This window comes from Nymphaea colorata, chromosome 1, assembly GCF_008831285.2.
Source record: "Nymphaea colorata isolate Beijing-Zhang1983 chromosome 1, ASM883128v2, whole genome shotgun sequence".
NCBI lineage: Eukaryota > Viridiplantae > Streptophyta > Magnoliopsida > Nymphaeales > Nymphaeaceae > Nymphaea > Nymphaea colorata.
In genome coordinates, this window is record NC_045138.2 from 29,483,870 (window position 1) to 29,506,363 (window position 22,494).

Genomic DNA, 22,494 nt, shown 5'->3' on the forward strand with positions numbered 1-22,494 from the left:
GTTAGTTTCTCCCCGAAGGGGTCTTAAAATGAGCAGAACCAAGCACTTTCCAGTTGCATTTAGGCCTGTGTGGTGGCATACAATAACCGTCGGAGTCGGTTCTGATAAGGACTAAAATTAAGGATTCATACTGGTTCTTGGGTTTAATATATGTGGATGAATGGCCTAATTTGGACTAGATCTACCACAATTTTTTTTTATCAAATTTCACTTAAGCAGTTCTCAAATTGTACATATGAGACTCTATGTTGAATGCTTAGTAAAAGGTCATGTACATGTTTATACAGGTAAAGGAAGCTGTTCGTTCGATTGAACATCTGCGGCAGGCTGGAAGCGCTGTGGATACGGAGGCCCAAAATCCTCCAGCTGTGCCATCTAGTGAAGGAGTAACCGATCGTTCCGCAGGGAACCATTCGAAGAAGCCTTTTTGGAGAAGAGCAAAACATTGTTGTTGGGGAACAAAATGAAATTAGGATGAGTGAGACGAGAGGCGCCATGATGGTCGTTAGTGTACCGATAGCTACTCCGCCCTTTAATATTTACTCGTATGTGGACGAAGATGCATATTACTAGAGCGCAGGCACTGCAGTTGTGTTTGTGATAGCTTACGCAGTGGGATTGTTTGCATCGTTGATCATCATAACCATTAGAAGGCAATTCATGATTTGGGTGTTGATGGTCATTATGTGGGTCTCCGTCTCCTACGTTGCGATTAGTTTCTCATTCGGATTGCATATCATAATGAGAGAGACAAACTTAAAATATGTAAGTGTGTCTTTGTTTTCCTGCATGGGGTTGTTTGCTTTGTTGCTCATATTGCACAAAGTGATTTGCTTGAGAATAACATGTGTGTATGCTGTCTAAATATGAGTGTAGCTAGGTTGTTCAACTGAGCGCTTAGCAAGATATATGTACTGCTCGTTCTTGTGCTCAAAATACAATATTATTGATGTGTTACCTATAAATCGGAAATGTTTGTACATAAAGAGTACACATGCCTAAAATAGAGAATATGTTAGATGCTTGCTCAAGGCGGACCATGGAGTACTTTCGAGACATTAAATGGTTGGCACCTTCACAAGCCTCTGAGAAGCCACCACATAGGCATCTGAATAGCAATTTTGTCTTTTTCCTAAAAAGATGACAGTTTTTTTTTTAAAAGGGTATTTTCTCGCTTTACCTATAGGAGGTTGCTAATTTTTGTTATCAAAGGCATTCTCATCATTTTAGCAAGAGGTTATTTTGTCATTAGTTCAGTTACCATGCTATAAATGATTAGGATTGATCATGTAATTCCTTCGAGGCTTTTGGTAATAGGAATGCAGCATTACTTGAACCACGTGCAGTATGGTATAAATACTGAAGTTCGTTTTGTAAAAGCGGACAAACAGAACAGAACAGAACATAAGGCACATTCGACCTTCTGCACCTTCTCCATCTCTCTCTGTTTTCTGCTTAGTTTTCTTCGTTCTCTGCTAATTCTTGTGCTCCGTTCGACATATTTGGCTCTTTAATTCATAGTATCATGCTTCAAATTAGGCTAGGAAGAAAGAAGTGAGATATGTTTATATATATATATATATATATATATATATATATATATATATATATGGAAAACAGAATTGTTGTTCTTAAGAACTTGTGCATGCAGAAAGGTTATGGACTCTAAGCCTATAAAAGGCACAGGTCTGCAACAAAACTATCCTAATTACGGCCATCCTCTGATCCTCAGGTTCGGGGGCACTTATTGGAAAATAACTATACATACCAACCCACCACAAGTACTACTCTTTGGGGAACAACTATATATGAACTATATTTCAGATTTATAGTAGTAGAAAAAAACCATGGAAACCAAAAGTGTGAATTAGAGTCCGTAACTACATATGTGATTGTGCATTCAACAATGACATATAATAAGCGGTCACAATAAATATATTTCAAAAGGAGTATTCGATAATTGTTTGTAGGTTGATTGTTTTTGTGAATGTCGAAAATCTCATGGAAGAACTACAACATTTGGAATTGCTCATTGTGCATTTTATGAGAGAAAAAAATAAAATTAAATTAATTTTACCACCTAAAGTGCATCATTCTGCCTAAATAACCAAAATTTAATGGTTCAATGTTTATCTTTAGACACCTATCTGTAGTTTAATGCCTCAAGCTTTTCGGAAGAAGAGAGAGATGAAATCCTAAGCTGGAAGGATCCAAGGGGATATGAATCTGGATCTTGGTGGAAGAGGGGTTTGGTTGAGGGGATCCGCATAGGATATGGATTTGAGGTCAACTCTTCAACTTCCTCAATATTGATCTGGTCAATTGAAAGCCTTTTGTGATGCTTGTTTCACTGACCTGGTCAAGATCCATATTTAATTAATTAGTTCTGAGCAGTCAGCAATGCATTTAATGAAGTGTACATCATGTGATCAATTGGCATACTTATGCATATATTTTTCTAATGACGGGGGCGCGCCAGCGACTGGGGACATCGATTATAAAAATTAAGTGCGTCATGTGTTTTCATTTTGAATATTCTTACCACCTTTATTTAATCATCCAAAATCAACTCTATCATATTGGGCCGTGTATATATATATATAGTTAACAGGAGTTTGAGCTCGATCAACCCCTCCCCACATCCTCCTCATTCACTTTAACATTCATTGGACTTTTTTAATGCTCGCTTTTAATATTTCAAAGGACAAGGGCATTAGTTTTGTGCTGTTCATTTTTAAGGAAAAGATGGGCTCATGATAGCTGGCCTTCATTGTAATGGGATGATGAGACACATGGTTCCACTCCAACAATTCTGTTGATCAAAGCAAATTTGGCTTGCAGTCACGACTTGTATATGCCATTAATTTATCCGGAATTTTCTTGCGTCAATATAGTCATCACTAAAAGATATTCTTAATAAAGAGAAAGAAACAATTTTTCTGTAGGGACAAAAAAAAATGGCCAATATGGTCATCACTAAAGATATTCTTAGTTATGAGAAAAAGACATTTTTTTGTAAGGAAAAAAATTGAAAAAAATAAAGTTTTAAGATTCAATAAATCTCAAATGAAATGATTGTGTCATTTCCTATATGTAGATTGTTATAACCAGTGTATTTCTCTGAGTTGGCATTTTTGTTTTTTTTTTTGTCATGTTCATATTGTTATTTCATACTCATGTCACCATTTCATCTCCATTATTTTATATCTCTGTCATTATATCATATTTATTATTTTATATATTTATTATTATCTCATGTCATGTCATTATCTCATATCTTTCTTATTATCTTATGCTACTTTTTGTCATTATGAAAATGAGATAATGACAAAAATATTAGTATATATTCGTTGTGTATGTGCAATGTTAAAACATTGAAGTAAACGTAATAAGATGTGCGCTGGTTGTGTACAGTGGCGTAGCGTACATAAGTTGATCTACCTTTGAATTATAAATACTCTTCAATGCCAATATCTCAAAAGAGAAACACATGGTTTTGTTTAAGTTGGGAGAGATTAGAGATAAGACCCAAGAAATGGAAGGAGGAGTCTGAGCTCGATCGTTTCCCATCCCCACCCCCGAATCCTCATCATTCAGCTTAACATTCATTGGACTTTTCTAATCACCTCGTTTAATATTCCAAAGGACGATCGCATTACTTTTGTGTTGCTCATCTTAAAGGAAAAGATGGAAATATGATAGCTGGATTTGATTGGGATGGGACACATGGTTCCACTCTCATGATCAAAGTTCAACTTAGGCGTGTGGTCCCCTTCTTTGACTGAGTCTAAAGAGGTCGGAAGACTCTCCCTTGTTCTTGTTTATGGAGTTGAGTTATGTGGGTATCAACCAGTGCCTTGCTCTATGTTCCTTGAATTGTCTCCTTTTGTTCATAAATGCTTTACTTTCAACCGTAACGCTAACGACGGGTGACATGTGCAGCGAATTTTCTTTTGCGTAGTCATCACTAAAGATGTTCTTGGTTAAGAGGTCTTCCTTCCAGTCGTAACGTTGACGTCGGTTGACTGAAATTTTTTCAGCGTCATACGAAATATGTTCTTGGTTAAGAGAAAAACGTGTCGTCCTGTTTCTTGTTTCTTGAGTCATGATGTTATTGGTTAGGAGAAAAACGTGTAGCCTTGTTCAACGCGTGGTTGTGTTCAGTGGTGGAAATCTTGCGTTTCCTGTTTTATAAGAGCTGGAACGGGTTATGTGCACCGAGAGAGAAAGAGCTGAGCCGGTCAGACTGGCTTGCTTGGAACTGCCGACGGCAGCCACACTATCTGGGAGCAGTTGACACAAATTCGGAGGTAACTCTCTCCTCTTTAGTTGGCAGCTGGTTTGGTTGAAGAATAGTTGATTACGGTTGAATGGTAACGTCAAAGAGTATTCCATACTCAACTGCTTTGATCTATATCCACATTGCTGGGGCAACTCTAAGTCAAGACTGTAAGCGGGTACTGTTTCCAAGTTTTTTAGTCGGTTTTGAAAATGTGGTCTCTTTGTTTAGGACCTTAGGTGGCACATATAAAACCTCGTTTTTCATAAATAACCAAAAGAGAGGTAAAGTTTATCACTCCCTTTTATAAAACCAGGATTTCTCAAACTCAAAATTTCCTCAAATGTCCTATTTTGGTGGCACTCAACCTCCCTGACAGTCTGGTATCAAATCCAGGTTTTGGGTTTTGCCTCCAACCGTCCATTTTATCGATTATGATAAAGGATGAAAATTATGGATCGATAAGGATTCTTTCGTTTAGTGTATATATATGTATGACATAAATGGCCTAACTTGGGTTGAATCCACTGGCGCAGCCAAGTGTAGGCAGTCGGACCTAAACCTGCTGGAAGCCGGCCGTAGTTCCTCCAGTGGTGTTGCACCTGTTGACAGTCGAAGAAGGTCAATGGATGTGGAGGCCCAACATCCTGCTGTGCCAGTGCCACCACGTGAAGGACTAGAAGCTCAAATGAGGCTGAGCGAGAAGAGAGGAGCGATGATGATTGTGAGCGTGCTGATAGCAACGCTGACTTACCAGGCCACCCTCAACCCTCCTGGTGGCTTCTGGCAGGATGACAAGCTGCGGAACGCATCCAATACCACCTTATCAGTACAACCCTTTGCAGATGACCACTTCGCAGGCATAGCAATCAATGCTCGATACGAAGGCTCCTACAACAACTTTGTGAAATGTAATGCGGTGGGATTATTTGCATCGCTGGCCACCATCTTGCTGTTGACAAGCGCCACAACCATTGAGCGGCCGATCATGATCTGGGGGTTGATGCTTGTAATGTGGGTCTCCGTCTTCTCCGTTGCATTTAGCTTCGTCTTCGGAGTACGCTTGATCGCGGCTGGAACGATGACAAAAACTCTAGCAGTGCTTTTGTTATCCTTTATCTCGCTCCTTGGCATACTGCTTGTAGTGCACACATCGATAGGCGTGAGGGAGCTTCGAAGCTGGCTAAAGAATAAAATGTCATGCCGTGGAGCTGCTTAATTGATTTGTGTGCTGTCTCAGTTGTTCGGACTAAGGTGCGGATGTGGTCATATTTGATATTATTCAGATATGTGACTCATAATATAGAGATGCATATATGTCTAAATAAGTATACGAGTTGTTCCAACAAGCGTTTAGGATAGGCGCTACCTAATAAATGAGCTAAAACAAATCATCGCTTTTTCCAAGGTTTACATATTAATATATTTATATAAATAAAAAAAGGCAAACATTTTTGAATCCGAAATCTGATTTCATAATCAGATTCTAATCTTTGAATTCACATCTGAACCTGAATCCCCATTTCAAACTGAATCTGGCTGACTTTCAAAATATATAAACATTGAATATATGATATTTATTTAAAACTAAATCTGATCTAAAACTGAAAGCGAATTTCACCACATATTTATGTATATCTTATCTGAATCCAAATCGGATCCGATATCATGTCTGAAATGCAAGTTCGATTTGATTTGTTAATTGGATTTTTTTTTGAAACAATTCATCGTCTATTAGATCTAAAACAGATATTTAACATCCCTACCAAAAAACGTAAAACTAGACGTGCTATTTGCTCGTTTAACAAGTAGCTCTTGTGATTTGTTTATTTGGTACTATATACGTGGTCATATTTCATAAACTCTTCTTGTCCTTTAAGACATAACTTTAGTCATGATGTGGAGTTAGAGATCTCTTCCTCTCTCAGTTCTTCATTCAAAACACTGTTGCATTATGTATATATATAGTCACCCAGCTCATTCATTCATGAAAGTCATCCGATCCATCACAATAGATATTAAAACAAAAAGAAAAAAGTGAATAAATACTCTATAATGAAAATATCCGTATCTTTTTTTTCATACGATATGGACCGGACAACCCTCATCAGTAGTTGGGCCCAGAATTATTATTATTATTATTAGTATTATTATATATATATATATATATATATGTATATATATTATATATGTCTCTCTGTGTGTGTATTCCCACTTCAAGCTAAAAAAAAATGATCTGTATAGCTCATCACAAATCCATGTTTCTGCCTTTTCTGTTTAGTTATACGATCGCTTTCTAAGCGTTCATTAGTTGCATTCAATAAATTTCTGAACTAGATGTTCCAATTCTTAAGGGAACTCAAAAAAATTGAACTAATAACACCGAGTTCCTATTCTTCAGTTTCCTTTAATCACAAACCAAACCTACACATGAACGAGTCTTACTATCATAATGCATACCGTTACTCAGACATTCTCGTACTGAGCAGGGGGCTTCAAAATTCCCAGATGTATAACCATCAGGAAGATAGGGGGTGATTCTCATGTCTTTCATTTGGGATAGTGGTTCTGATAGTAAGCTTCATTCTCCCATTGGAGTAATATTTTCATGCCTTACCAAGAGGGTGGTATCAATGTTAATGACTTCACATACTAGAACAGGGTATGCGCTTAGGAATGCAAAGTACAGCGATGGTTTAGCTGGAAAAGGCTCTATATTTTCATTATTCGAGTGGTGGCCTTATGTGTACAATCCGGTTACAAATCTACGTTATAGATGATAAATTTAGAGAAATACTTATATACATATTTTTACACTTTTGTACATACTAACAGGCCATCTCTCAAACTACCCTGTCCAATAGTCATCCTGGAATTCAAGTCCTGCAATGAGCAACCATTGGAATAAAAAATAACTTGACAATTAGTAATTGATTCAATATCGAACTGAAATTTTCAAATGTAATAAACATTTTTTACTAATACCATGTTTGATGGGGCATGGTGACTTTAAGAGCTTCATCTTTAGACAAAAAATTGAGAGACAATGACATGTGGTCTAAGACACCACTGTCAATCATCCAAGCACCCTGTTTGTGAACATATCATACCCGCACAATTTGACTGAGCGTTGGGCAGTAGTGTGTGCATTGTATTCATCCATAGTAGGGACAGGGGCTCCATCCTTACTTGGAATAGGTGAAACGTCAGACTATTAAAGCATTGAAATGCATTTTGTCTTCATATGTGGCATTTGCATTATCAGCTTTTTGTTTTCCTGCTTTGAAATTTGGAGGGTATCCATTTTGCTTGAAGTATCCAGCTATTTGGCAGGAACAAAAAAAGTGAGATATGTTTATATATAAGTTACTGTCTCTTTCATATATATTTTCGAAAACAGAATTCTTGTTTTCAAGAACTTGTGAGTGCCGAAAGGTTATGGGCTCTAAGCCTATAAAAGACACAGTCTGCAATAAAACGATCCTAATTACGGCCATCCTCAGGTCCAGAGAAACTTATTGGAAAATAACAATACATATAAGAGCCATATTTTAGATTCTCTATACCAACCCAACGCAGGTAGTACTATTTGGGGAATAACTTTGTATGAACTATATTTCAGATTTATAATAGCGAAAAAAAAAACCATGAAAATCAAAAGTATGAATCAGAGTCTATATGTGATTGTCCATTCGACAATCACATGTAACCAAAGAGGGATCCCCTTTCAAAACTCAGATTTGGCCAACCAGAAAGCATTGATGCACATACATGATCATGAATGTGGGCTGTAGAAGCAGATAAAAACAGACAAGACTAAACAGTCTCAACCTGACTGTCTTTGAGTGATAGTCATATAAACGTGAAAGCGGACAGACTTTAGTTTTTTCTATTCGTGAATGTGTTAAATATGATAAGAAAGCTCTTCTCTGGACTTGGTTATTTCTGTACAAGATCTGATCTTCATTGAACTTATCCTCATCATCAAGAGATTGAGTACACAACCCTTGAACTCTTTCAGCATGTATCTCATTTTTTATGTTCAAGAATCCACTACATGCCAACTTCTTTGAGATTGAACTCGATTTTGAGAAACCCAATTTTTGGCCCAGAGAGAGCTTCTTGTGAGTATGCAGTTCGATTCACTGATTTTATGAAGGGAACCTCTATTTTTCTGTTTGACGGCCATTTCTTTGACGGAAGCATGAAACACCAGATTTTCGGCAAGATATGTATCTCTAAGGAGGATGTTGGGGTGAACATCAAGATAATGTAAAAGCATATTTAACCACGTCAATTCTGAAACAGCACTTGCTAAAGGTTCTTATTCTGCCTCTACAGAAGATCTGGAAAGAGGGCGTCGTTTATTTGATGTAGCAGTTGACCAAACTCTGTTCAAAAACTCCACGTATATGTGATGTGTTCGTAGAAATACCTCCAATAAGTTCGAAAGCAAGAAAGCTAAATGCTATTGGCCCTTGATCCGGACTGGCACGACGGTAGGAGTAGGAAGTTTTCATTTGTTACCAAGAAAACGTTTCCTCAAGTGCATAAGACGGAATCATTCTGTCGCAAATTTGGAAAGCTAGATGATGAGAACGTTGGATTCTGTCAATTGGTTTTTGTAACATGCTAGTATTCATACATGTTGATATGAGCGGGAACCATAATCCTATGTTTGTACTTGTACATTTTAGTGGTAGTATATGTGAACTGCAACTATCGACAATCGACTTCAGCATGAGATGAGTTAGTTGAAACCATTCAAATTTACATGCACGGTTAGTTTGCATGGTTAAGTGTTCTGAAATCGGGAATTAAAAGTAACTTTTTTTTATTAGAAATTGGGAAATAATCACTTAATTCATTGACTAAAATCTTGGGCGCTGACTCTATTGTATAACTTTTAATTCACTTTTAGCAGCATGATAAAAAGTGATAGGTCCTAAAGTAGCAAGTGACAGAACCAGTGGTAGAGACTATCCCATCTGGTAGATCAGGAAAGTTCATCTAAATAAAGGAACTATTGTAAGTATAAACGTTTACGTTTATTAACACTGTGGGACAATGAGTTAATATATAACTTTAGCGGGTGAGAACAAGAGGTACGCTTTAAATAGGTTTGACATGGCCAGGGGTTAGTGGGGCAAAGAATACTGCAAAATCTCTATTAAAATAAGGATGCAACATTCGTCACATATTACGCAAGCAAAAATGTTACCATCATATGAAGATTGAACGAATTACGAATTGAAAACCAATCACTCACAACTTGCAGAGTCAAATGTTACTTTATAGACTCATTAACAACAATTCACCAAGGTTTCCACGATTAAGTTGGGTGACATGGCTATGCAATTATCGAATCCCACTGAGACACTCTAGAAGTCATGATAGACTCCAATAAATTGTGTTCCGTATCAAATGACTCAGGCTCTCCTTAGATGAAGGATTGCCAAGATTGAGCTGTAATAAAAATAACAGCGGGAGTCTGAACAAGGCTGCCTTTATTCACTGTTTGATCTCGATTCCCGTCCCCCCACCCCCATCATCTCCATCAACTTTTAAACATTCATCGGACTTTTCCAATCCTCGCTTTTAATATTTCCAAGGACAAACGCATTAATTTTTAACTTGGGTTGAATCCGCCTTGTGGGTTTTGTGGGAGTCTAGAGAATGACATACAAAATAAAGTTAATCACTTGAACAGGTTTGTCTGAGCAAAGTAGTTCACGCTTTTGCTAGGAGAGGCCACGGAATCACAATACTTTTCATTTCTAAGTTGCACAGGCAGAAATATTTACACGGCCAAAGATTAGTAGTTACAAAAGGAAGTGTAACATTTGTCGCAGCACACAAGAAAAAAAGTTGTGGGGATCCGCTGGTGAAGATTAAATGAACTATGAACCGAAAAACAATCCCTAACAACTTGCAGGATCAAAGCTTATATTATGCTAAGCATAAATCTCATTCGTCAGTATGAGAATACATTTCCAGCTGATTTGGATCTTTCTCCGGACTATTATAACAGTTGGAGAGCGACATTTCATGTGTTATGTAGGGGGGAAAACATTTCCCCAGTTATATAAAACGGGATCGCTCTCATTCATTTTGGAAACATTTATACAATTCATACGGCGTGTAGTGAGAACCAAGTGTTGTCTTGGCATCGAATTTAATGTTTGTAGCAAACATTTGACTGCGTCTGTAGATCCGTTCTTTCGACTATTATCGATCAGGAACGACTATAGACTTGGTCCAAATAAAAATTTTGGTAAATAAAAATCGTGGTTGATGAGCTCGCAACGTTATCAAAAAGATAGGTGACTTGGTCCCTGATCACTCGTGCAAGGTCTGGACAAATTCTTCAACTTGACCTTAGAAATAAGAAAAGGCAGACAGACTTTTCTCTCGCAAGTTCCAAATATTCAACGTTATTGTCATAGCATTCAAATGCTTGTTTATTATTATATGGTACACAATTTTGTTTGTTTGGATCGATAGATTTTTAGTTGTTCTATACGTTTCCAGGGATATATTGCCCATCGATCCATCCCAATGAGCCGCCTGTCGAATCAGGAGCCATCATGCTTCCAAGCAAGTAAAATTCTGCATGACAGGGGTATATTGTATTGCTCTCCTTTCTCTTCAGCACTCCCGGGATCCATCTTACCGGATCTAGGAACCAGCCTTTATTGAAGAAGCAAAAGAGTCCATTACCAAAAGTCAAGAGCAAGCCAACCGGCTCCTTCCGACAACGCGCCTCTGATCCTTCCTCTCCTTTCAAGCCAATACATCTTTACATTGGAAGAGCAAGTCCATTACTACGTTTGTCTCAACTTATCGCATATCTTAAACATTGGGCGGAGTCTAGGCACAGCTTCATTTATTATTTGTCAGACTGATCTCAATCGTTTCCCGTCCCCATCCCCATGATCCTCATCATTCAGCTTAAACATTCATTGGACTTTTCTAATCCTCACTTTAAATATTTTCAATTCATTGGACTTTTCTAATCCTCTCTCTTAATATTTTCAAGGAGCAAGTCACAAATTTTGAGTTGTCCGGAAAAGATGGGGCCATGATTGTTGGACTTGATTGGGATGGGGTGACGGGACACATCTTCCTCATCCGTCAAGTAAATGGACTTGATTGAGATGGGATGATAGGACACAGAACCCCTGTCTAAAATGCAGTGACCAGACCAGTCGAGTCAACGATATCCGCCTTCTGGGTGCGAGAGTTAGGAATTTTGCAGTAGAACTAAACTACAGTATCTAGATTCTAACCAAAGCTTAAACATAATTTTTTGAAATTTTTATATAGGTTTTTTTTTTCTAAGTTACATGTACTTCTTTTTTAAATTTGAAAGGGAGGAGGAGGGGGGGTTTGCCGTTTGCTTTTCCCACAAAACTATAAGATGGACGGCAGCCTATAGTTGGTACGGCGGGGCGGGTGGCCCACGCGAGTCCCTTGGCTTTTGGGTTTTGGTGGCACTCGACCTTCTAAAAAGACTTGTTTAAATCTTGGGTTCTTGCAAAATTAAGTCATCGAAATGTCTACATCGCCTGCTTATAGATCTAGCGTTTAGGATTTCCAGTCTACAAGCATTCTCTGTGATTTTTGTATGTAACATGTATTGATTTGCGGGAATAACGGGAATGGCTTTTGCCGTTGTAAAATCCGTGACAAATATGATGGTTTTTTTTTTTTTTATTTCTAAATGTACCTGTCTGAATATTCAAGTGATTCATTTAGGCAGCTTTTCTTTGCTAAAAAGTTGAAAAAAAAAATGCTAGATAGTACCAAACAGATGTTAGTAAGTGGAGAGAGAGAGCCTCAGATAGGTGTATTACTAATGAGCGGTCCATTGTATTGATACTAGAGGTATCGGAACCTGATATAAAGAAGGTAGAAGCCTGTACAACAAATGCTCTACCCACTTGACTCTGTCATTGGATCACTTTGGTGAGGGTGGTAATGATGTTGGGGGACTTATTACTTTTCAGTCAATTCTCAACTTGATTTGGGGCTTACGAGTTACTCCAGATAAAGATATATTCTCGAATTAATTAAGTCAGAGTACGTTACGTAAAAGAATAATCCTCATCATTCAGCCTTAACATTCATTGGACTTTTCTAAATAATCCTCATTATTGAATTGCTTCAAACGTCATGTTGGCGATGATAAAAAGAAAGGAAAGGGGTCCGTTCCATAAAACTCGTGGGGTCCGGGCGCACACCTAGCCTTAAGTGAGGAAACAACAACGCGGACCTCTTTAATGGTCACATGCTGCAATAAACGAGCATTCTCAGTATCACTAACTCTTGGGCCTACCTTAAGGGCTCCTGGTAACTCGCCTGAGCCCTCTTCTATTTTCAAAACATCTTTATAGAAGTTTTCACATATTTGTCTAATAGTACCTGCATCTTCAGTTTCCTGGTCATTATGAAGTAACGCATGAATATAATCCTTAGACCTTCTCCCTCTAACCTGAGCCTGTTAATATGCAGTATTAGGGTCATTCTCAACCATCCATGTTTTCCATGACTTCAGCCTCCATGAGCTCTCCTTCTTTGCAAAAGAGGCTACCAGCTCGTCCTTTAGGACCCTATCATGCGCATTCGCTTCATGCACCCCTTTTACTAACAAAGCCTGGTTCTCATCGATCGCTTTCCTCAAGCTTCAGTGCCTTTCCCCTGCATCACCAAAAAGATGTCATGCTAATGACCATGGGCTCATCTCGTGCTCTACAATTTCAAAGATACCTGAACCCAGGGACTTCCATCATCTGTATCTCTCCAGGCATCTATAATCACCACAACACAACCTTCCTTCTGATCCCAATGACTAAAATATCGGAAAGAATGAGAGAATTTAGCCTCCCTGTTTTGATGAAAGTGAACATGCCGTGAAAGGGGCAATGGTCGGACATAGATCGGGAAAGGAATCGCAGTTTGCTGTCCATTCCACATTTCCCGTTCCATCCTTGATTTATAATACACCAATTGGGCCTGCACCGCAACAGAGCCATTCTTTTCTCCCTGGTTTGCCGAAGTGAAACGCCTACCTGGATCAGAAAGACATTTAAGCTTGCAGTTTAAAATGAATTTACAACAGACATGACAAGAAATAATCAGCCGTTCAACAACTGACCGCTCCCCACTTGAAGTTTCTCATAATGAAGAAAAGAACCAGCTGAATAATTAAAAAAAGAAAGTAACTTTCACTGGATTCTTAAATGCACATATCCACCTCCTTATCGGTGACAACCATTGCTTTATGACGTCAGAAGGCCTCAATCATTCACCAACCTTCACAGCTGTACAGAATTCCAACGGACACTCGCAGGCGCTTGAAATTTTCTTCTTTTCACTGTGAGCAAACCACAAACAGTCTGTTGAAAAGAGGAAAAAAAAAAAAAAAGGATAAAGATAGAAGCAGCTACCATCATGGCTTCTCGCGAGACAAAGATCGGCTCCATCTGCCGTGAAGGTTTTGAGGGTTGAAGGCATCTTTACCGGTTATGATGAGCAGAACTAGAACTCTTTTCATCCAAATATCTTGAGAATTCCCGTTATACTTGTCAACTTGGTCATGTCACCTGATTATTTAGAGTTATCCAATTATTTAACTAAGGTCATCCATAAATAACTGGGTGACTCTAAAAAAATTAGAGCCACTAGTATTCAATATATATATATATATAGTCAAACGGAAAAACGTGCATTCTGTTCAGTGAAACCCAAGAGTGGTTTTGGTTCAGTGGGACCCACGATCGGGGTGGAAATCTTGCGTTTCCTGATTTATAAGAGCTGGAACGGGTTAACTACCTACACATGGCACAAGGTCACGACAATGCAAGCACATAAAACAAAGAATAATCAACGCAAATGAAAACAGTCATAAGAAAAGATGTAGGGAGAAAAGGCCACCCATTCGTCAGGCCACAGAACACAAAACGCAGAATATAGTCATTTATTCATCAAACAAACGACCGAGAAACACATAAAACAGAACCTACCTAATAATAATAATAATAATAAAAACAACTAACAGCACACAAATAACAGCAAGGTAGGGTGTACATACCAGTAAGAGAGACGTCCTATAGGCGGGCCCTCCAGCAATGCTGCAATCTCACGGCGTGCAGTGTAATGACCGTTGAACTTCAGAGGTATTTGGGATTGAGAATTGGGGGTTTAGGGAGAGAACCGTGGTTAATTAGGACTACTTGACTCTTGAGCTTTTTTTTTTTTCATTTTTATTTAATTTTAATTTGTTTTAATTAAAACAATTAATCTGTCCTTGAGGCGTACGCCTCAAGCACTGAACGTGCCACATATGGAGGCGTACGCCTCAAGCACTTGAGGCGCATGCTTTAGGGATGCGTGCGCCTCACACCATGCCTCAAGACGTTTTTTTAAAAAAATGCCTTGAATCGTTCATGAATTGTAAGCTTCTTACAACATTGCTGCCAACGTTCTAATTTATGGATAGAGAAGGTATCAACAGGAACGGCGGCAGCCAAAAAGCCTCTCGTAGTACTAGTTGACATCAACCGGCAAGAATTCGAAGGTAACTCTCTCTTCTTTAGCTGGGAGATGGTTTCGTTGAAGAATATAGTTCATCACGGAAACATGAAACAGTACTCCATACTCAACTGCTTTTTCTCGCAGCGTGTCTCTCTATATCGTCCGCGACTCCGCTGCCATACGCATGCACCAACACGCCGGTTTTCTCTCTCGCGTTTCAAAAAAGGGTTTGTTTTTTTTTTGGTCGCCCGATAAATTTAAATTTTTCTATGGCTTATGAAAAGGGGTATCTCGGCCATCCGTCAGACCTCATGGGCGTGTGGTCATCGTCTACCAAATCAGACAGGATCGTCCGCCAGATCTGGAATCTCGTCATTATGGTCGCCGTCCGGCGGAATCTGACCACGTCGTCAACATTCATTGCTTGCGGTTGCTGCCGTTGCTTGTTCTTTTTTGCCCACCACGGCTTCTCGCTCATCTTCTGCCGTCGGGCCATCTAAATTTCTACTTTCTTGGAGTTTTGTCATGGAAAAGCATTATTGTTACTATGTTTCAAAATGGGGGCACTTTTCCTTTTTTTTTTTTTTTTTTTTTTCAAAGATGTTTTTCACTTTTTCAATTTTTTTTCAAACGGTTGTTCTTTTTGTAATATGAAAAACACTTTCGTCGCTTGAGTGAAGGCCTTTGTTTAGGTTGTGTTTGATTGTTTCGGATTTTAAATCTAGAGTATAGTTTGGATATGATGTTTTAAAATGTTAGGTTTTAAAAATCTTGGATTGATGCACTTCCTCAGCCTCTTTTTTTTCTTCCCTTCTCCACCTTCATGGGTAGATCTGAAACCCACATCTGAAGCCAAATCCCCCCTTCGATTTGAGATCCATGGATTTTAGCATTCTCACGGTTTTAAGGTCTACAGTTTGATCAACCTCAAATTTGCTCAGCAATTCCGATGCTATCGAACACAACTTTATTGAGCACCTGAACATTCAACGTTTAGTTGAATACCCAAAACATTAAATTTCTCTTGCCTTTTACGACAAGAATAAAGACAAAAACGCATGCATCTCTTAATTAAACTAAAATATAAGCGTTTGATTAAGCAATATGGCCGTTAACTTTGGCGGGTTATGCCAGGCGACTGAACCTTAGTACCTTTTCTTGGAGGGATCTCCTTGGTGAAGGTGGTAATGATATTGGGATACTTTCTTCTTACTTTTTGTTGGCCAGGTCTATAGGTCTTTCCTTAGTAAACTGAATTGAGTTCACGCAGTCTCGTCTAACATTTTTTGCTTGAGCAAGCATACTGGTCTTAGAAATAATTCTGATGGAGATTTTTTTTTGCAAAAGCAGGTACTTTTATTTATTATATTTGAAGTTGGAAAGTGAAAAGGGATGTTGAAAATCTGTGTGAACGTGTAAGTGGGGTTGTCAATTACGAACTGAAATAGTACGTTGTATATATATATATATATATATATATATATATATATATCTAGAGAGAGAGAGAGAGAGAGAGAGAGAGAGATCTGTATCCATGGATAGAAGGGTGTACAGGTGTGCTGTTGATGGGGACACAGCTGCACTGGTTGAGCTTGTAAGGGAATACGAACTCATCTTAGAAAGAGTTCTAGTGGACTGTGAGGATCCTAGCGGCCGAACCCAGGTGTCTGCAGGAGGTGACTGCCCAAGGAGAGACGGCCCTGCACTTGACTGTCCGGAATAACAGGGTGGAACTACTGAGGTACTTCTTGGATAGGGAAGACATCGGGGGCCTTGTGAGCAAAAGGGACTGTCATGGCAATACCATCTCGGATTTGTCTTCAAAAGGCAACAACTATGAGGTAACTGCCTCCCACTTAATTTTGTTCAGGATGAGTTTGCTTGGTTTGAATGAGATACTAGGGGATTTGAGCTACGTTCGACATAGCTGGGGCGGCTTAAGTCAAATCAAATGAAAGCTTGAAGGGGGCTTTTTGATGGCACTTCATCTATTCAGGTTTTCTGAAAGACATCTTTTATCATTTTTGAAAACATGGTCTGTTTGTATAGGTGATACACCAAAAAAACCTGGTTTTTTGGATGGATAGATTTTTTCACTCCCTTGTCCTATTAAAAGTCACTTTTTCTCAATTGTCCAATTTTTGTGGCACCCGATCTCCTCAAAAACCAAGTTTTTGCAGCACCCAATCTCTTCAAAAATCTGGTTTAAAAACTTGGTTTTGAGCTTCACCACCAAAACTTAGTTTTGGGATGTCATCCAAATGGCCCACTAAGACATGGCCTGCCTGATCAGATGTGGCGTCTAGGTAAACCAAGGCTATTCCATTAACTGCATAAAAATTGGAATGGTAGCATGGATCGTAAGCGAATTTTCGGCTTAATGTGCATATATATATATATATATATATATATATATATATATATATATATATATATATATATATATATATATATATAGAGGCCTAATTTGAGTTGAATCCATTGACGCATCCAAGCGTAGGCACTGACCGGGACTGTTTGCGTATTAGTGCCATTCAGCCATTTTATTATATATTTATTTTCTCAACCGGAAGTTTTTTAATTTACTTAATACGTATAATTAGTACTCTTCAGTACAAAATTTTCCGCTGGGCCTCTGGTTGGATCTAGCATTTTTTTGGCCAAATTTCACTTGAGCGAATCTCAGATTGTATATATTAGACGCTTGATTGCTGATCACGAGGCCAAAGGGTTCTCTTATTTACTCTCTCTTTCTCATTATATATTATATTATGCATGCAGATAATGGACGCTCTTGAATCGAACCCAAACCTGCTGGAAGGCGGCTGGAGTTTCAGTGGTGTTGCACCTTTTCACAGTTCAAGGTCGCTGGATGTGGAGAGCCGACATTGTTGTGCTGTTTCGCCTGGTGAAGGAGTGCAAATCGAAGCTAGGCTGAGCGAGAAGAGAGGGGCGATGATGATTGTGAGCGTGCTGATAGCAACGCTGAGTTACCAGGCCGCCCTCAACCCTCCTGGTGGCTCCTGGCCGGATAACAAATCTGACTCCGCATCCACTGCCGCCTTACTAGCACCCTTCCCCCCTGCGGTTGTCGTTGGAGATGAACACACTGCAGGCACAGCAATCAATGCTACACGCTTCCCCTACGCAGCCTTTGTTGTGTCTAATGCGGTGGGGTTATTTGCATCACTGGCCACCATCTTGCTCTTGACAACCGCCAGAACCATTAAGCGGCCGATCATGATGTGGGGGTTGATCTTTATTATATGGGTCTCCGTCTTCTCAGTTGCGTTGAGTTTCGTCTTCGGATTAATGTTGATCGCACATGACATGCCGTTGATTGTATCTCAGATTTTTTTGTCGTGCATGGGGCTATTTGCCATACTGCTCATATTGCCGACGGCGATATGCGTGAGGAAGCTTATAGGATGGGTAAGGAAACAACTGTCATGCCGTAAAACAGTTTAATTGACTTGTGTGCTGCCCCGGAGTGTTTGGAATATGATGAACTCTTTTGATATGTGACTTATAACATGGGGATGCATATATAATTGCGAGTATGTCTAAGAGTTGTTCAAACAAGCGTTTAGAAAGGCTGCCACTTCCATACAAAAAACTATTCAAGTCAGATGTATTTTTATTGCTATCCACTTTTTCGAATGTTTGTATATTTAGACTCTAATATGAATAAAGAAAAGTCACCACACGGCATTAGGTACATGGTTACCCTACGCTCGTCGAATGTTGCAGCGGAGAGGACTTCTCCTCCCCCTGCACATTTCACAGCAAATTTAAATGTTCGTTTTCCTTTTTTTTAAAAAAATCATGCAAGAGGAGCGTACCTTACACCAGAGGTTAGTGGGGCCAAGAATTCTGCATAGGAAGTAATTTTGACAATCGGATGAAGATTAAATAAATTATGAACTGAAAAAGAATCACTAACAACTTGCCGGGTCAAAGCTTATATTATGGAAAGCACAAATGACATTCGTCAACATGAGAATTTACTTCCACCCGATTTAAATCTTGCTCCGGACTGGCATAACAGTTGGATTTGTTACATAAGAGGGAAAACATTTCCCCAGTTGTACAAAACCGGACCACTCTCATTCATTTTGGACAATGTAAGGGCATTGAATTCTGTGAAACGGGTTCTGCAACATACTACCATTCATACGTGTTGTCAGAACAACAAATGAATCAAACATTTTAGTGCTTCTATAGATCCGATCTCTCGAGTATTCTCATCAGGAAAAGACTATAGACTATTGGTCTAAAAAAAGTTTTGGTAAATAAAAATCGTGGTAGATGAGCACTATGGAATTTTTTTTTCTCCATTTGCTTTCTATTTTAACTCTCATTTTATCTCCACGGACTCACACAGGCAGCATCAGTTTATGTCTTAGAGAATATTTAGGGCCTGTTTAGGAAAGGGAACAGTTTGACACGGTTTCATGAATATGTTCCAAGTATTGAATTGACGCCCAATTAATGGAATTTGTAAGTTATCAATATGAACGCCGAACCTATAAAATGACAAGGTTGAGATCGATGTGGGCTAAGGTTTTTAACTGAATTAGCATTTGCAGGTGTTGATCCTGTTTTAGGTCTCGTTATTTCAATATATAGGTAACAAGGATTAAAAACTGTTAAAAAATCGTACTTTTATTCCAAATTAGAAGTTGATATGGAGAATGGTTTCTAAACAAAATAGAAACTGTAATCATTAGTCGATCTATATCGTTAAGTAAATGTTTCTCTATTTTTTTTTTCTTCCCAAACTGCGGGCATGACAATATACTAAAACTTAGAGAGAGAACACCATTCAGTGTGTTTATATGAATCCAAAAATGTGCGTCTTCGTTCAATGTGCCTCTATATTATTCATTTAACCATTCCAATCCGATCGAAGGCACTCGAAGGAAGCAGCTGGTGGTATACCAAGTTCGTCTCAACTCGGTTTAACGATTAACGAGTTGTGTTTAGGTGAGTTTCTAATTATAATTAAATCCCACGTAGAAACTTACTCATGTTGGACAATGAATTGCCCAAGTTAACGAATCAAGTTCAAGCTAGCCAGGCGTGCCGTGTAAATCCTCCATGCCTGTGCACTATAAATTCAATAAAATTTGACGTGGAGAGATAGAAAGAGAGCCGGCCAAGGAACTGCCAAGATTCTAGTTCATGGATAGAGAAGGTATCAACAGGAACGACGGCAGCCTAAAAGCCTCTCGCAGTACTCGTTGAGATCAACCGGCAATAATTCGGAGGTAACTCTCTCTTCTTGCGGAAACATCAAACAGTATTCCATACTCAACTGCTTTTTCTTGCAGCGTCACTTTCTCTATCGTCCGCTGCGATACGCATAGCTTTTTTTTATTTTGGTCCCCCGATAGATTTAAATTTATGGCTTATGAAGAGGGGTTTCTCGGCCTTCCGTCAGACCTCATGGGCGTGTGGTCATTGTCTACCAGATCTGACAGCATCGTCGGCTTGCCGCCCGCCGGATCTGGAATCTCGTCATCATGGTCGCCGGGCCGCGGAATCTGACAACGTCGTCGACATCCATTGCTTGCGGGTGCCGCCGTTGCTTGTTCTTTTTTGCCCACCACGGCTTCTCGCTCATCTTCTGCCGTCGGACCTTTCTTTCACGTATCACATGCTCGCCATCTAAATTTCTCCTTTCTTGGAGTTTTGTCGTGGAAAAGCATTATTCTTACTATGTTTCAAAATGCGGGCATTTTTCCTTTTTTTTTTTAATTTTCAAAGATGTCATTCACTTTTTCAATTTTTTTTCAAATGGTTGTTATTTTTGTAATATGAAAAACACTTTCGTCGCTTGAGTGAAGCTTTTGTGTTTCAAACGGTTGTTATTTTTTGTAATGACATCGGGAGACTTTCTTGCTACTTTCTGTTGGCTAGGTCTATAGTTCTACATTAGAAATAATTCTGATGGATTAGTGGTTAGTGGGGCCAAGCATTCTGCAAAAGTTTGTAAAAAAGAAAAAAGTGCATCATTGTTCCCAAAGCAGAGGAAAAAATTTTGACAATCGGATGAAGATTAAATTAATTATGAACGATATTTAAGATTAAATAAATCTTGGGCCCTGACTCTGTTGTTTTAATTGATTTTTAGGAGCATGAAAAAAAGTGATAGGGCCCCAAAGTAAAAGGTGACTGAACCAGAGCTAGAAGCTATCCAATCTGGTAGATAAGGAAAGTTCATCTGAGTAAGTGACATCATATTTCTAATAGAGTAGCCTAATTTGTGTCATTGACCTCCATTTTCCGCAGATGCAAGTTTCCTACATATAAATCAATCTACTTATAGACGTTTATGTTTATTAATAATGTGGAAGAATGAGTTGAGATATAACTTTACGCATAGAACGCAAGAACAAAGTGCTACAATCATATGAAGATTAAATAAATTATGAAGCACAATCACTAACAAATTGCCAGGTCAAATATTATACTTGCAAGGTTTCGTGCTCGTGTTTATGTTTGTGATTTTTTTTTTCTTAAGAAATGGGCTCAAAAGAGACAAAATACTCAGCGACAGGCTTTAAATAATTGCTTCTTTTGTTTAGCTTTTTTTTTTTTTTTCATAAGGTGATTTGTAAGAGGAAAAACCTTGGGCAGGGCGAGAAATTTTAATTACAAACTTCCAATTAAATTAAGTTGTTGACAAATAAATAAGCATCTTGTTAGTTACTTTTAGTAATTAAAGTGCATCTTTCTCTGAGACTAAATAAATATAATGTCTATGAGATCCATTACCTTCAGTCGTAATAAGCTGTCACAGTAAGTATCTCTCAAAAGTGGCACTCGATAATTGATTGTAGTTTGATTGTTGTTGTGAATGTCGAAAATCTCAGGAAAGAACTACACCATTTGGAATTACTTATTCTGCATTTTATGAGAGAAAAAAATAAAATTAATTTAATTTTACAAGGGAAAGGGTTTTCCATGAACTAAACGAGAACTGGAAAAAGGAAAAAATCGTCCATGACGTGAATTGTGTTATGTAGTTGTATTGTACGAAATTATACATAGCCAAAAGAGGCTTATGAGTTAAGCCTCCAAAAGGAAGTAAAAGCTTCTCCCTCACTTTTTTTTTTTTTCAGAGCTTGTAGGGTAACCATGTTATTCGAATATTAATGTATGGTTTCAAAAAGGGGTGTTCGATCGCTTGGTCTAAAATCCTCAAGGATTTGAGTACCGTAGATTTAAAGATCAGTTCTTCCCTCTTCCGATATTAAATCCCACCTTTCCTGAATTCAAAAAGGTAAAATAAGAGTTTTGATGAACCATAGACTTTATTGTGGTTCTTTGGCCATATCAGCAAAAGCATGTCATATCAGGTCCTCGTAAGACAAGTAGGTTTTAAATTGTAAGTAATCAAACGCACCTTAAAGGGCTGATACGAGCCTTAGTCCGAGTAGGCCTAACCAAGGCCAAAGGCACGGCCACAGTGAGAGATCACGGCTCAATGGAATTAAACTTCGAGCCTAGAGCAAATGCAGTGGGAGGTGCGGGAGGATATGCAACGGCTCTAGGACATGAATGAACTAGGTGAAGACCAGCAATTGGGGGAATCCGCGAGTTAGGATACTAGATCCATAGGACTTCTTTGGTATAGGCCATGGTCCATTCTTGAGTCGTATCGAAACCCAAGT

General features: G+C 38.7%; 2 protein-coding genes across 2 annotated transcripts; both read left to right on the plus strand.

Moving 5' to 3' along the window:
- The first annotated feature begins 4,154 nt into the window (after positions 1 to 4,154).
- Positions 4,155 to 5,586, plus strand: LOC116245989 (uncharacterized). The gene is made up of 2 exons (XM_031617655.2): positions 4,155 to 4,310; positions 4,816 to 5,586. Exon 2 carries the CDS (start codon positions 4,905 to 4,907, stop codon positions 5,496 to 5,498), a length of 594 nt encoding a protein of 197 aa, XP_031473515.1. The 5' UTR covers positions 4,155 to 4,310; positions 4,816 to 4,904; the 3' UTR covers positions 5,499 to 5,586.
- Positions 5,587 to 15,987: 10,401 nt separating this feature from the next.
- On the plus strand, positions 15,988 to 18,400 carry LOC116245998 (uncharacterized). The gene is made up of 2 exons (XM_050076182.1): positions 15,988 to 16,656; positions 17,597 to 18,400. Exon 2 carries the CDS (start codon positions 17,600 to 17,602, stop codon positions 18,281 to 18,283), a length of 684 nt encoding a protein of 227 aa, XP_049932139.1. The 5' UTR covers positions 15,988 to 16,656; positions 17,597 to 17,599; the 3' UTR covers positions 18,284 to 18,400.
- The last annotated feature ends 4,094 nt before the right edge of the window (positions 18,401 to 22,494 follow it).

Coding starts and splice junctions, on each gene's coding strand:
- LOC116245989 (XM_031617655.2), top strand. CDS start 4,905: ATGGATGTGGAGGCCCAACATCCTGCTGTGCCAGTGCCACCACGTGAA.
- LOC116245998 (XM_050076182.1), top strand. CDS start 17,600: ATGGACGCTCTTGAATCGAACCCAAACCTGCTGGAAGGCGGCTGGAGT.